This window comes from Mesoplodon mirus, assembly GCF_964341445.2.
Source record: "Mesoplodon mirus genome assembly, chromosome: 12".
Classification (NCBI taxonomy): domain Eukaryota; kingdom Metazoa; phylum Chordata; class Mammalia; order Artiodactyla; family Ziphiidae; genus Mesoplodon; species Mesoplodon mirus.
The window spans coordinates 43,935,722-43,952,191 of record NC_138988.1 but is presented as its reverse complement, the minus strand read 5'-3'; the positions used below and the strand labels follow the sequence as shown (position 1 = coordinate 43,952,191).

At 41.0% G+C, this 16,470-nt stretch overlaps 1 protein-coding gene across 1 annotated transcript in view; it reads left to right on the top strand.

Moving 5' to 3' along the window:
* LOC309813350 (uncharacterized protein) overlaps positions 1–16,470 on the top strand; it is a 439,697-nt gene that overhangs the window by 362,747 nt on the left and 60,480 nt on the right. The window contains exon 5 of the mRNA XM_082638167.1: positions 11,194–11,292. Coding sequence (XP_082494293.1) covers positions 11,194–11,292 — 99 coding nt within the window. The remainder of the gene's footprint in view (positions 1–11,193; positions 11,293–16,470) is intronic.

Here is a 16,470-nt window from a genome sequence, read left to right as displayed (position 1 = left end):
CTCTCCGTCAGCACTGTGTGAGTGCCATCTCTGGTTGGAGAGACAAAGTGGACTGAGGTCTGACTCAAAACAGCAAAGGGTGAGACACAGGCCGGCTAGCTGCTCTCTGACAAGTTGAAGAGGCTGCTTAGTAATCAAGCTGTGAACGCAATTTGTCAGGGCAAAGGAAATGGAATAGGTCAGAAATCAGGTTACTAGGCAGAAGGAGAGATAGGAGGGAAAGATCGCAGAAGGCCCTCACTAGAAAAGTCCACAAGATTTAACTTTAAATCAAGTTTGGAATCTGAATTATCATATGGGACTAGGATTTTAATTTCTAAGTTGAGATCCTGTGTTCTATTTTTAAATGTTCATAAGATCTTTTATTATCTGTGAGTGATTGGACAGTAATTTTCTGAGTTTTTAATCTTGGGGTGGAGAATTTCTCCCAGTGAGCAAACTTTAAAGAGACAGTGGGAAACAAAGTAAAACTGGTTTATGGTTATGCCCATGAGTTCTGCTCCTTCAGGGTTTTCATGATAAATGGGTTCAAGGGAGAGGAGGCAAGTCAGCCTTGGATCTTCATATCAGCTACAATATAACCTTTAATCATGTTGCCCTTGAGTTCCTTTGCTGACACCACCACCCATAATGAGATTATTTTCTAAGTGCTGATCCTGTCAGAGATCTTGGACAACCCATTGCTGTTAACACCGCTCCTATAGATCAGCCCCACTGTGTCTGCTCCTACTGAGCAGAGTTCAAAGAGCTCCCATTTATAGAAGAGACTTGCTAATTCCACTTCTCTCTGGATAGACAATGGCAGTACAAAGAGCATCCACTCCCCCCAATCCCCGCCCCCAATCCTGGTCTCCTAGCAGCTACACCACCAACAGGTATTTTCATATCCTGTGCACATTAGAGTTAGGACAAAGGTGACTTGGAGCAGTTGTGTGTTTTGTATTGTTATCTATGCCCAAGGAAGCTGTCAACATGGACATCTAATGAAACATAGGTAGTTCTTGGCTCAGCAAAGCACTTACACCCCTGACACAATCAGAGATGATTTTTTAGGTACCAAGCTTGAGACCTGAGAGTTATCATGGGAGTTGGAGGAGTAGAAGGACCCATGTACCCTTCTCAATCTGTTCTTCCTGGAATCTTCTCTTTGGGTTCTGAACTCATATCTCATGCACCAGCTACACTAAGTTTCCTTGCAGTCCCTGAAAATGAAGACTTCCTTCAAAACTCTACCTCAATCTGTCTTCCTCCCTGAGAGCCTCCCTCATCTTATTTTTTTCAGGGAAGGTTGACCAAATGAGGCAACCCTCTGAGCCTCCATGACACTTGGGACAAACTGTATAAGAGCTTCTGTCTGTCTGTGTGTGGTCATTCTTGGTGCATTAACAGATGTGTGTGAATGGCTTCCTATTATTGAGTAACTTTTCTTTTATTGGATGTTTGATTCATTATGTAGTTAAGATTCTGTTAGATTGTTCTGATGATTTAAAGGTTAAGAAAACTCTGGATGAAAAGATCCTAGGTGTACAGCAGAGAGTCACGAAAGGGTCATGTTGGCCAACAGCAGACTGTGGGCAGACGAGTCCTGAGAGGGAGCCAGGAGTACTCTTCCAAGTCGCTCTGTTCCTTTCGATGCTGGACTGGCAGTATCTCAGCCTGTGCAAGCTGGAAGGCCCTGTAACTCCTGCACTGTTTTTGTTCGTTGCCCTTTTGTTTTCTCTTACAATTTAGTAGATTTTAAAGTAACTCTTGGGACTTCCCTGGCGGGCCAGTGGTTAAGACTCTGCGCTTCCAATGCAGGGGGTGTGGGTTCAATCCCTGGTCAGGGAACTAAGATCCCACATGCCGCATGTCGCAGCCTTAAGACAAAAAAAAAAAGTAACTCTCTTTTCCTGATTATAAAAAGAATACATTTTTATGGTCTTGTAGTACATGCTGGGTTGTTTGGCACCAACCCTGTTGACACCTGTTGTCCTGGTGTATTATTAATAGCACTGACTTTCACTCTTAGAAATTCCCCTGTTTGAACTGTGACTTATATTGCCACCTCCTAGTTGTACAGGATTTGGAGTGTACACAAATTGTTGTGTGTACATCTGATTACTGTAGGATAATTTCCAAAAGGTAAAACTTCTGAGTCAAAGGTTATGAAGGAATTTCAGGCCTTTGCTACATTATGCCACTTTACTCTCCAGAAAAGTGGCAACCAGTTACACTCCAACTGGCGGTTCATGAGAGCCTATGATATTGCTAGACCAGAATTCAGTTATTAAAATCAATAACCTCAATACCAAAACCAGTGGAACAACTTCAGAAACCAAGAGGTTTCTGTTGTCTCTCAATTAAGATGCGAAAATTAGCAACTTACACTTCTTCCCACCTCTGTCGCCATTTCTCATTTACAAGTCTCCTCTGAGCTATGTTTCTGCCTTAAATTATTTTTTACATTATTCATCTTTTCATTTAAGAACTATACAAATACATTATGTTTATAATCAATGTTACTATAATTATTTAGAATATGATGTGTATATTTGATTGTATATTAAGTGTATTAATATATTATTATATATTTATATAATATATTAATTATATATCATACATAGATATATATTTATATATAATAATTTATATTTTTAAAATATTTATTTTATTTATTTATTTATTTTGGCTGTGCCAGGTCTTAGTTGCGGCGCTATAATAATATATTTATTTATTTAAAAAAACATTTATTCATTTATTTATTTTTTGGCTACATCAGGTCTTAGTTGGGGCATGTGGGATCTATCATTGCAGCACGTGGGCTCTTCGTTGCAGCACACGGGCTTCTCTCTAGTTGTGGCGCATGGGCTCCAGAGTGCGCAGGCTCATTAGTTGTGACACGCGGGCTCCAGGGCACGTGGGATCAGTAGTTGTGGCACGTGGGCTCCATAGTTGCGGGACACGGGCTCTCTAGTTGTGGCGCATGGGCTCAATAGTTGTGGCACGCACCCTTAGTTGCCCCACAGCATGTGGGACCTTAGTTCCCTGACCAAGGATTGAACCGGCGTCCCCTGACCAGGGATTGAACCGGTGTCCCCTGAATTGCAAGACTGATTCTTAACCACTGGACCACCAGGGAAGTCCCTATAATAATATATTTAAATGGAGCCAAGGCTTCCTGTGCCCTTTAATGCCACAGCTTCTTGATTTGTAAGTTCTCATCCTTTTGCTCCCTTCTTGCCTTTCTCCCTCTTCCTCTGAGAGGGCTGGGTTATATCCTGAAGTAAATTCTTTAGTTAGGGAGCATTCGTTTTAGGTTTCCTGGCATATTTGATCACATCTTCCTCGGGTCTTCTGTAGTGGATGACCTTAGTCAGGGTGGAGTCACAGATTTCCAGTTTTCTTCCCAATCAGCTTTAAATGTATAAAATGGAGCTCTCTGGGCAGCCAGGCTATTGGGGAACCAATACATTTATTGGGATACAAATTACTGGTATCATAATAGAACCTCACCTACTATTTCTTTTCCACTTTTCCTGTTTTTCAACGGGGTACTCCTTTGGATGGAGTTCCACAATCTTGGGGAATTGTGTCTTTTCATATCTGTTCTTGGCACCCAGCCATTGCTGAATCCCATAATTATTCAACTGGGGAGGTGTTGAGGGCTGATTTGGATCTTCAGCTGTGTGTCCTGGAACTATCAGACCACAACGGACTGCAAAGGCCTAACACATTTGAGTTGGAATAGGGGCTTTAAGTCTTTAGTCCTTCCCCTCCAGGTGTCAAAGACACTCACTTAGGTTAGGTCCTTGAATAGCCCATGAGTAGAGATGGAAGATCAGTAGGTAAATCCTGTGACCTAATGCCTTTGGGATTTCTTTGCTCTTCAGATTTGTCTAAGTCAGAGTTTTAGATTATTTTTGACCCACACTCATATACATTTGCATGACTCTCACTTGTTCCTTTTCAGCATAGATCTCTGAATCCATTCACATGCCAGAGGACATGCCAATATTTGCACAAGGCTGACTAGTGCTAGGCTACAACTCCTAGGTGTGTATCCACAAATATATCATAATTTAACAAATCATAAATAAAAGACAAAAAAATAAGCAAAGAGCGTATGCTCAACACTCCCCATGTCATTTTAAATTCCATTATACCTTCTTGTTGTGTAGCTGACACTTGATGTAGAATTCTTGGTGCACACTCTTGTCTCTTCTGAATTCTGTGTGTGTTCTGTTCTCTCTGAGGCTGCTCTAGATCATTTTCCTCTGTAAATGTACCCATGCCAGCATGTAAAGGTTGGTGATGGCTCCAAGGTTACTATCCCTCATTCTCCTGGAATCTACGGATCCCTTTACTCTCCAGGTGCAGGTCATCTTTTTTTTTTTTTCTTTTTTTTTTTCTTTTTTTTTTTTGGCGGTACGCGGGCATCTCACTGCTGTGGCCTCTCCCACTGTGGAGCACAGGCTCTGGACGCGTAGGCTCAGCGGCCATGGCTTACGGGCCCAGCCGCTCCGCGGCATGTGGGATCCTCCCGGACTGGGGCACGAACCCGCATCCCCTGCATCGGCAGGCGGACTCTCAACCACTGCACCACCAGGGAAGCCCTGCAGGTCATCTTTTTATCTCAGAAAATTTGCTTTATTCATCCTTTCCTTCTGAATGCTCTGTGATTTTTGTCATCAAGCCTGTACTGCACGTCCCTGATACAGTTTCCTGCACTGTCAATTCTACTTCTTGCTGCTTCTAGTTTGAATTTTTAGTTTTGAGACAGTTTTAGGTTTCTCTGCCCTCCCTTTATTTTATTCTGCTAATTACTTTTACATCCCATTCTGTTGCTTTATTCATTCTTTGAAGTGTAGTGTCTCTTCTTTAACTTCTATTTTATTGAGTCCCAGTTCTCTTTGACTTCTTTTTCCAATGTGAGTTTATATTAGAAAAGGTTCTGATTACAACTGATGGAAATCCAACTCAAAGCAGTTTAAGGACAAATGAGAAATGTGTTGGGTCACATAACCACTCTAAGAGAAGCAGGGCAGGAGCTGGGCTTAGGGGCGTCTGGAGTTGAGGACACAATCCATCAGCACCCTCTCTGGCTCTTGCCTGTACTTATCTCATTGTATTTGTTTCCTTCTCCCCCAGTGTATACCTGGTCCCTACAGGCTCTCAGCCAAACACCCCATTATCACGGAATAAAAAACAGTTTCCCTCTAGCTAGAGTCAAAAACTTGTTGAGGAAACAGCCTGGTTACATTCATACCCCTACACCAATGAGTGTCACCAAATGATGAACAGATTGGCCCACCCTGGGCCACAGCTCTGCCTCTGTGATCAGGGGTGTGGGGTCTATTACAATAACCCATATACTTTCTCCATCTTTCTTTTGCAAACTATTTTGTCCTTAGTTTTGTTGTAGATATTCCTGCTTGTCACTCAATTTAGAAGTCGAGTGGACAATTCTAACTGGGCTTGCTTTGGCCCAATAATGATGTGAATGGATTCTTCTTAATCATGTTTTTGCCTACCTTGTCCAAACCTCTTTGTATATTGATATTGATGGTTGGGACTCTCTTTTCAGTTGATTGGTTGTCTATCAGTTGGTGAGTATAGGGGATTGGAAGAGGGAGTTTGTAAAGGGAAGGATTTCCATGTGGCGAGTGTTTCCATGTGCCCATGGGTGAAGGCCAGCTGCTAGTGTTACCTTTGAGACTTTCCAGTGAATGAGTAAGCCATCAAATGAGAAAGTCTCATTGGGTGAATACAGATGTAATCTAGTCTTAGGCCTCAGTGAGGTGTTCTGTACTGTACAGAACCCAGCAATGTGAATATAGGGTAGTCTGATTGTTCTGTCTTTTCAAGATCGTATCAATATTTTTAACACCTTTATTGAGGTATAATTTACATACCATTGCATTCATCCATTTTATGTGTACAGTGATTTTCAGTAAATTTACAAAGTTGTGCAAACATCACCACAATCCAGTCTTAGAATATCCCTATCACCCCCAAAAATCTCTCCTGCCCATTTGCAAACAGTCCCTCTTCTCACCCCCTAGCCACGAGCAACACTAATCTGCTTTCTTTCTCCATGGAGTCATTTCTGGACATTTCATGTAAATGGGATCAGAATATGTGGTCTTTTCTATTTGGCTTCTTTCAGTGATAGAATTTTTTTTTAGGTTTATTCATGTGGCAGCCCGTATCAGAAGTTAGGTCCATTTTATGCTGAACAGTATCCCCTCATATGGTTTTTTTTTTTTTTTCATTACGCGGGCCTCTCACTCTTGTGGCCTCTCCCATTGCGAAGCACAGGCTCAGCAGCCATGGCTCACGGGCCTGGCCACTCCGTGGCATGTGGGATCTTCCCAGACCGGGGCACAAACCTGTGTCCCCTGCATCGGCAGGCGGACTCTCAACCACTGCGCCACCAGGGAAGCCCCCCTCATATGGTTTTAACAGCCATATCTTTTGAACCTTTAAGTGAGATACGTTATCTGACAAAGCTTGTTTTTCGGATTTATAGGGAGAATGAAATATTTTGACCAGAGGCTAGCCTGGATAGTGGCTGTAGGTGTCACCTGAGAACAGCCTTTCTCCTTTGCCCCTGATAGAGTTTGACACGTCTGCTCAAAACAATCAGTGTTGACATTTGGACAGAACAAATACATTCATATGCCAATGCAGCTGCCATGGGTGGAGAGAGGGGACCAGGAAGAGAAGGATAGCAGGGGATTTGTACAATTCCTAGACTGGTGAGAACCAGCACCTCTTTAAAACACACACAGATGCACAGACACTCATAGACACACACACAAAACACCAGATATGCACACAAAGACACACCCTTGAAAACACCAAAGGACCACACAAAAACATTGGCTTTCATCCAGCATTACTCACTCAGAATGCAGAGCATCTTGATTTCATTTAAGGTGAAAATAATAATGATATATTCTTTCTATTTCAAGATTGTTAAAGACAAGAAGGTACTGGTCTTCCTGGAGTTAACAAAGTTCAGATATTTACAAAGAATTAGCTTTATGAACCAAGGATCTCAAAATATAGAAACCTTGGCCAAATAAGTCAGCAGGAAAAAAGTACATTATTTGCATTACTCGTCTCCTTTGGTTGTTGCTTATATTTCTGAAATTACAGGGACAATAATCATGTTAAAGGAAGAAAAGACAGTAAGCATATTCCTCCCTATCTACCTAGCTACCTATCTATCTTTCATCTACCTATCTCTTCCCTACTTTTAAGACTTGTGTGTTATTTCATATATTCATTCACTTATTTATTTAAAATTTTCCCTTTTTAGATTTCAATTTTCGAATAATATTTCCCTTTTTGCAGATATTTAGATTGTTTACCATTTTCTGAACCAAACTTATAATTAGCATCCTTGTACATATACCCTTGTGCATGAGTGAGAGCATTTCTCTAGAATGTTTTCCCAATTGTTGAATTGTTCAATAAAGAATATCCCAAGTTAAAATCTTGATAGATGTTGCCAAATTGCTGTCTAAAAATGCATCAACTTACATTCCCATGGTTTCATAGCTCTATAAATTTACTAAAAACCACTGAAATGTGCACTTTAACAGGTAAACTTTATGTTTGTAAATTTCATAGCAATAAAGCAGTTCAAAAATATGTAGGTAATTTTTGCTAATTTTGTCATCTGATAAACTTTAAAAAACTTAAATACTTTGAGGATTTTGATGAACATTGATTTTGCTTTGCATTGGATTAAATCATGGATTAATTTGGAAAGAACAGTTAACTTTACATTATTGAGGTGTCCCATCAGGGTCATGATAGTCTGTGTCTTTTGGATAATTCAATAGTTTCCTTCATATGAGTCTTGCACATATTCTGAGTGTCATTTGTTTTTGTTATAGTTTTTTTGTGTGTGTGTGTGTGTGAATCAGTCTGTTTCTCTATTACATTTTCTGATGTATAGAAAATGATTGCATTTTTAGATTGTTGATTATGTTTCTGGCTATCTTACTGAATTCTCTTATTGGTTAAAATAGTTTTTCATTTAATTCTCTTGAATTAAGCACATAGTCATATCATCTACATCTAGAGTTTAATCTTTTCAGAAAAACATTTATATCTCTTATCCCTATGTCTTGTATTATCGCAGTGACAAAGGTCTATATTATAACCTTGTGTGTTAAATGAGAGAGCAGGCCTCTCTCTCTTGTTCCTTCTCCTTTACATATAATATTTGATCAAGGTACTTTCTTAAGCAAAAATAGTTTCTGTGTATCCCCCATTGTGAAAATAATTTTTTCCCTTTGCAACTGAGTAGTTTGCAGGGAGACAATTTGAAACCATTTGAATATTCTGTTTCCCAAGAACTTTTCCCTTAATGATGTTCGTATCCATTGATAATTCTTGGCTGAATCAGTTATTACAGTGAGGTTGCAAAATGGTATTTCCACAACCCCCAGCCCCCAATTCTATTTTTCCTTCTACATCTATTAGCCACTCTTCTTTTGTAAAGAAGAGGTTCCCTCCCATGTCTCTATTTTTGGCTATTGCTGTAGACTCACGGATTCTTTCCTAATTCAGTGTGTTCCAATCCATTACGTACTGTCATTATTCTATTTGGTACTCAGATTGTCCCGTATTTGGCCAAGTGTGTGCCTTTGAGTTAGCTCTCACGTCATTTTAGCATGACTATCAGTCTTTGAGCACTTTCTTGCTTTCTGGCACAACATAATGTTCAAAGCTCACCTTATACTTTCCTAGCCCCAGTCGTGGAATCAGCCAGTTCTCCAAGGAGTTCTGGTTTCTTTTATTAGATGTTTAGTTTATTTAGAAACTAAAATCTGGGCATTGGATGTACTCATTGCTATTGCTGTGTCATGGCTTCTAGACTCCCAGTGGACAGAGCTGGGAAATATATGTTTGTACATATAAATATACACACATCTATCTATCACCTGTCTATCACTATGTTAGAAACCATAAGTTTATGCTGATATTTTCAATTCCAATCCAGAACCACCAATTTGATTTTAGCTTCCCCATCCTTAATATATTTACTTATTTTCTCAGTCTCAGAATGTATAAAGAGTTGTTTTAGAATTGCTAACACACCACACTGTGGGACTGGGTTCTTACTAACTAGAGCTCAGTATTTGTTGAAAGTTCTTTTTTAGTTTAGTCTGAGGATGTATAGTCAAAATACTGTGTTCAAAGTCACATGGGTCAGTTCTTTTTATTTTCCCTTTCAGTTTGGTTATGTTGTTTGTTTGAAGTAGAGTTAAATACATTTGGTTTTGTTTGTATTTCAATTTAAGGTTTCCCTCCTCACGCTTGTTGAGTTTTTAACCTTTTGTTTATATAAAAACATGACCATGGTTCCAAAAGTCAAAACTATATAAAAACCAAATACTCAGAGGAGTGTCAGTTCATGTCCCCCAACCCTTCCACCCTTTTTCACACACCTCCTTTAGGTAAGCTCTCTCATTTGTTTTTGGTTTTATCCTTCTTGTGTTTCCTTTTGCAAAAATAAACAGGTGCTTATTTAGTGTCTTATTTCATTATTTCTCTCACACAAAAGAAGCATACTATATGTACACTTTTTGTTTCATTTGCTTTATTCACTTTAATAATATTCTACCACTACATTATTCGTAGTAATTCCATTTTAAAAATGTAAAAGCATGGGTTCAGAGAGGTTAAGTAACTCTTCTAGGCTCATGAAGCCAACGAGTGGAGGAACTAGGAAAATACACTTGCACCCTGATACCTTCCATCTTTCTTATGATCTTTTCTCTTTTGTTTGTAATTAGTTTGTATTTCTCAATATTTGCACTGACTGGCAAAAAGAATATTTTCCTTTTTATTTTCTGGAAATATTACTGCTTCCTAGGAAGCAATCCCAGCTTTGTTCAGACAGGTTGATGGTATGTTTAATGGGCATTTGGAATAACTCTAATATTTCCTGTTTGTGGCAATGCTTACTTTCAAAAAAAAATTTTTTTGAGAGTTGAAGATACTCTGCATGATTATTTCCTTCCTTTCCATCCCACACTCCTTCTGTTTACTCCTACTTTAGGCTTCCCAGCTGAGACGCATATTGCCTTCAAAATCTTTACAGTTTAATGTATTAGGGAGTTGACAATTACGACTCAAATCACAGCAAAGGAAGCTATTATATGGTTTCTCCTTTTTTTTTTTTTTTCCTCATAACAGAGAAAATACATTGTTTGCTCTGGTTACAGAAAGGGACACAGATGGCAACACTGTATTTTACTAATATGCAGATTCATCTAAAATATCCATCAATCACAGAAATAGTTTGCAAAGGGGAGAGTGGCTCAGTTAACCCCAGGCTCCAGGTACCCACCTCTGAACACGGTCACCAGTGTTTCTGCCGTGCAGCCCTTTAGCTGAGAGCTCACTGCTGCCTTCACTGCTTAGCTCAGAAGACCCAACTGTAGCAATGTAAAGCCACTGTGACTGTAAAGCTTAAATGAAGGAAATTGAAGGGAAATCTAGATCAGAAAGAAAAATGCCTTCAAGGAAAAAATATAATCATTGATTTGTAAAATTCAATGGATTCTCTTAAACTTTCCAATATGAAATTATATCATTAACACATAGTAATATTTTTGCCTGTGCCTTTCTGATATCCTGATATTTATACCTCTTGTTCTTTCTCTTGTCTAATTGTATTAGATATTAGTTATATTACATGTCTTTGTTATATAACAACGGTGATGGTGATTCTTAAATTTTTCCTGCCTGTAATATTTTGCCACTACTTATAAGTGAGATTGGTCTACTCCTTCCTCCGTCCCTCCCTTCCTTCCTTCCTTCCTCCTTGCATGTGCTCTTTGTCACGTTTTTCTATCTGAGCTATGTTGGCTTCAGAAAAAGAGTTTGGAAGTCATCACTTTTTCTATGCTTCAGAGCGGTTTACTTGGGGACTAATAGTACCTCCCCTGTTTGAGTGAGAGCTGAGGGAAATACCACACTGTAAAGATCTTAGATGAGTGGCCAGCATGTAGTAAGCATTCAAACAGTATTAGCTATGATGGGACATGATTAGATATCAATTCCAGGCAGTTTTGTTTGTTTTTGGCATGAGTGACAAGTGCATCGTTATACAAGTCTCAAGAATCTAAACGACCTAGAGCTACAATTTCCCTTTCACCCCTGCCCCTTACTCTCCTGCCCCCCCAGGTTTCCATCATCAAGAACTGTTGTCACAGTTGCAGAACCTCGTGTGGCTACTTCACAATCAAGCTCCCCGGAGGAAGAGCAGAGGTGTAGAAAAGGCAGGTGAGCGCTGGGAAGAGGAGAGAAGAGGGAGGAAAAACAGAGAAAAGGGACTCACATGTTTGATAGAGGTCTCCATACAGACCAGTGTATAGCATTGAGAAAAAGTAAAAATCTGTTTGTAATTTTCTCTGGATTCTGTAATGTGCCTGTACTTGTCCACCTTCTTAGATGCTGTGTCCGTGGGATCCATGGCTTCTTTCTCCTCTGATATCTCTGGATGCTCCTTTCCATCGCCTTTGTACAGTTCTTTTCACCCATCCTTTAAATATATATTTCTTCAGGGGACACCCCTAGATTCTTCTCTTCTCACTTCAAATTATATATACTCTTCTTTACTCCATTGGCTGTATATGCTGGTTACTCACAAACTCATCCCCAGAATGGATCAGTATACTGGGTAGGACCGGCTACAGAATTTGTGGGGCCCAGTGCAAAATATAAATGTGTGGTCCCTTGCTCTAAAATTATCATGAATTTCAAGATGGTGACAACAGAACATTATGCCCAGCAAGGGGTTCTTCAGAGCACAGGGCCCTGTGTGACTGTATAGGTTGCACATCCATGAAGCCTGGTCTGCTACTGAGATAAAGACCAAAATATCAACTGTCTCCTGTACACTTGCACTTGGTTGTCCCACAGGGCACATCTCCAACTCAACATGCCCAAAACTCAACTCATGTCTATGCCTCCATCACTGCAAAAGCTCTCTTTCGCCTTTGTTTCTGGAAGCAGCAAATGACACTGCATCCCCTTAAATAGCCACGTCAGAAATCAAGAGTGTCATTCTTACCGCCTTGTTTTTCTCAGCCTCGGCAGCCCAGCTTTCAGGGGAGATTCGGTCTCCTTCACACTCTACAATTCAGGCTCCTCCTCCCCATCCTCACTGCGTCTACCCTGGTTTCAGACACTCCTGACTCTCATGTAGATGACAGTCCCAGCCCCGCCATCTTCTCAGCTATTCTCCCTGCCTCCAACGCGTCTCCTTTGTAAATCTATTGTCCAGCCCATGATAAGAAAGATCATTCTATAACCTAAATTTGATCCTCTTACTTTCTAGCTTATAAACCATCAATGGCTTTCTGTTGCCTTAACATAACATTCAAGTTGTTTGGCTTGACAGATAAGGGTCCTCATGATCCAGTACTGCCCCTGCCCATAGCCAAGGCATGCTGGACCACAGGAAATTCCCTAACCCTTTCAGCAAAGAGCTACATTGCCACATGAAATTGTTTCAGCCAGAGTACCATGTTTAGTATCCCCTAGAGTAAACCTTACTTTCTCAATCCCCTTTTCTAATTCTTTATGTTCTAAAGGTATACCAAAGCCAGGGAGTCTCTCTCTGGAGGTGGTAGTTAGCTATTTCTGATTGCTCTCCTTATATGGCTACTATTCCTATTGAACAGGGAGGTGCTGGCTATAGTTCAATTCAGCTCATGCCCATAGTTAAATTTGATTATGAGAAGAGGCTAGGTTTCTGTAACATGTGGCTTTCAATGTCAGTAATTTTTATTTTTATTTTTTTTAAGATTTAAAACATTTTTATTTATTTTTTAAAATTTATTTATTTTTGGCTGCATTGGGTCTTCATTGCTGCCCAGGAGCTTTCTCTAGTTGCTGCCAGCGGGGGCTGCTCTTCATTGCAGTGTGCGGGCTTCTCATTGCAGTGGCTTCTCTTGTTGTGGAGCATGGGCTTTAGGCATGCAGGCTCAGTAGTTGTGGCACACGGGCTTAGTTGCACCACAGTATGTGGGATCTTTCCAGACCAGGGATCAAACTCGTGTCCCTTGCATTGGCAGGTGGATTCTTAACCACTGCACCACCAGGAAAGTTCAGATGTCAAGTAAGTTTTAAATCACTGTCAATGACACCCATCTTTCTTTTGGAACAAGAAGTGATTTCCATGCACCTGTTCTATTATCCAATAATTTCATGCCTAAATATTTACTCAAGAAAAGTAGAAATGCTTATGCTCAAAAGGACAGGGATTTTCATACAATGGAATACAACCCAGCAATAAAAAGAATGTGCTACTGATACATGCAGAAACAAAGATAAATCTCAGTGAATTATGTTGAATGCAAAAAAACAGACACAAAAGAGCATCCATTTATATGAAGCTAAGAACAGACCAAAATAGTCTATGGTGAAAGAAATCAGAATAGTGGTTGCCTCTGGGAGAGAGGGATGTAGGGAATGTGTGGGAGGGGCATGAGGGAACTTCCCAGGTTGATATACGCATATGTCAAAACTAATCAGGGACTTCCCTGGTGGCGTAGTGGTTAAGAATCCACCTGCCAATGCAGGGGACACAGGTTCGAGCCCTGATCGGGGAATCCCACATGCCGCGGAGCACCTAAGCCCGCGAGCCACAACTACTGAAGCTTGTGCGCCTAGAGCCTGTGCTTCGCAACAAGAGAAGCCACCGCAATGAGAGCACATGTTGAGGGACGTGTTAGACATACATGCTTTCCTCCCAGGGCCAGTCCTTGGGTTAGAACCCCAGGAATCCTAACAATCAAAAAAACCAGGAATCATCCTTCCATGGCTTGTTGGAGGTGTTCAGAGTTCCTCAACCCCATCTCCATCATATCTCTTAGCAATTCTCTTTATAAATCCCCCCAAACTGCAGCTTCCTCCCCCTACTCACCACCAACCATCAAAAAGGGAATGGAGTCCAGGAAAAGTGGGCAGGAGTGGAGACCTACCAAAAGAGCCCTGATATCCGCAAGTGCTAGGGAGAGTTTTCCTTCTAGTACAGTGCTCTAGCTGCTGAAGTTGCTGTGGTACTGGCCAGGGCAGGACGAGAGGATCTGCCTTTGGTCCAGGGAAACCACCTTCTGATGAAGACCTCCTAGACCACAAAAATGGTACTAGGTTCAGGCACAAAACCCGGCTTCCACTAATCATGTATCTTAGAAGAGAACATCACAATGGCTAAGTGGCTACGTAGTGAGAGAATCCCCTCCAGCATTCACATAATCTTTTTATTAGAAACAGTGTGTCTAGATGGAGCTTTTCTTGCTCAAAATCAAGAACTTGATTGTGTTGCTTTTTTTTTTTTTTGGTAATTTTGGGGGGATTTTAAGCAAAACCACGTATTTAATCTGCCCTCGTGATGCAATCTTTTCTTCTTTTGAAGTAGTATTTGCATCACTTTTGCGCAAGTTATTTTTTGCTTATGAATATTGTACCGCAGTGATAATTCTTCATGCTTATAAATGGAAAGGGGAGATCTTTAGTTTAACTAGAGGATGTTGTTTTGTAATATACTTGAAAAAACCAATTTCTACATATCAGAATAATGCCAGGGTGGTGCCTCCTTACGGGTTACCAGCTTTGCACAACGAGCTTCTATTCCTAAGTTGTTCTGCTGCTCTTACTCCTTATAGCAAATGCTGTCTCTCCAAATACCAGTTAATACCTTGAAGAATGGTCTGTCCCTTCTTGTTTATATCTGTACAGGTTGTTGCTCTTGCTTTACAGAGCCATTTAGTGGGTCTTTCTTTGGACCAAAGTGAGTTCAAGAATGACTAAACCTTCTGTGCATTGTCATCTGTTTACAGAGACCATCTGTCTTTATTTTATTTCCACACAGTTGCAATTACATTAAGCACTTTTCAAGCTCCAGAAATGGGCATTCTTAAGGTCTTGGTTGTTGTCTCTTTCATTGAAAGTGGCCCTGATGGAACTGAACTGAGAGGTGTGAATGAAGAGGAGGGACAGGAAAGCTTTAGGTCATGCTGTTAACAAACTAGGGGGCCCCTGCCTGTGCCTGGTGCTGCCCTCGTTCTCAGGATACAAAATGAGTGGGTCAGGATTCCAGCTCACAAGGAGCTCCTGCTCTCAATGTGGAGACAGACACTGACAATAAATCATGTTAACATACCTAAGGACTACAGCAGAGGTATGAATACAGAGAGAGGGAAAGCCACTGCTTTCCCTCCAGCAAGGGCTCCAGCAAGTCCCGAAGAAAGGCGACAGAAGGAAAACATCACCTACTTCCCAGTTGCACTTGCTACACATATGCATGAGGAAGAGTCACCTTGATTCTGCAAAGTTCCTATGGTAGATGCCGTTGGTGCCCAGATCCCCTTTATCTGGCAGTTGCACCTGTCATCAGCTTCTGTGAGTGTTAGACAGCTGCCTTTGTAGCCTGAGATTTGCCCTTGGTCTGTTGGGAACCACTTTTTGGAAATGCCTGGGATATTATGCCCTTCCCATCAATGGCCCACAGCCCATCACTTACTTATACAAAGTACAAAGGGCTGTCCCCCTTGCTTCAAGGAAGGAATACCCTGATATAACTCATGCTCCAGAGCTCTTTGTGGGATCAGGCTGAGGTTAGACTCCAGCTGAACTCACACTTTGACTCCCACTCTCTTTCCCTCTCCTGCCTGATTTCCTTATTCTTAGGGAAATTGAAAGGAGCCCCTCAATCATTTGCTCAGCAGTCCGTCTCAGGCTCTGCTTTTAGAGAATCTACACAAGACCGTTTCCTGTGTTTATTGACAGCTTCTTGGTTGTATGGCTCTCAAGAAAAAAAAAAAATCATGGAGCAAGGACAAAATGGAAGGAAGGAACAGAGTCAGGGAATAATCTTATCAGGGCATTTCTCAGCTCCATACCCCTTTTCTAAATGAAAAGACCACTACTCTAAGGAGAAAGCCTGTATGGAGGGAGGATGTGGGAGGGAGAGCACACAAACAGAAGGCTGGCCTCCTCCAAGAATCTGTCTTAGAAGTTAAATTGTAAATTGTAAATTGATTAAAGTTGAAAGTGCAATCACTTAGGTATCTGAGGTCTTGAAATTCACCTTTATGGCAATAAAAAAATGCTGGAGGAGACTGAATTTGTAATCATTTTCCTTATGGTGCTCTTTGGCTTTACCTTCTGATATTTACAAAGGATTTAAATTGACCTGAGAGACCATCCTGAGTGCCACGTAGGCCAAAGCCCTCCATCACTGGGGCATCTGAGGCTTGCTCCAGGGATTATCTGGAACAGGAGTTGTACTTTCTAAGGGACATCCTAGCTGCCTAGGCAGGCAGTACAGAGAGCTGAGTCCATTCAGGAGAGAACATTTATCTGGAAGAGTTTGGTCTCTGAGCACAGGCCCGGGAGGAGGCGCTTGGAAGTTGTCTTGGATGAAGTGTTTTTGCATGCATTAGCAGTCCTTCA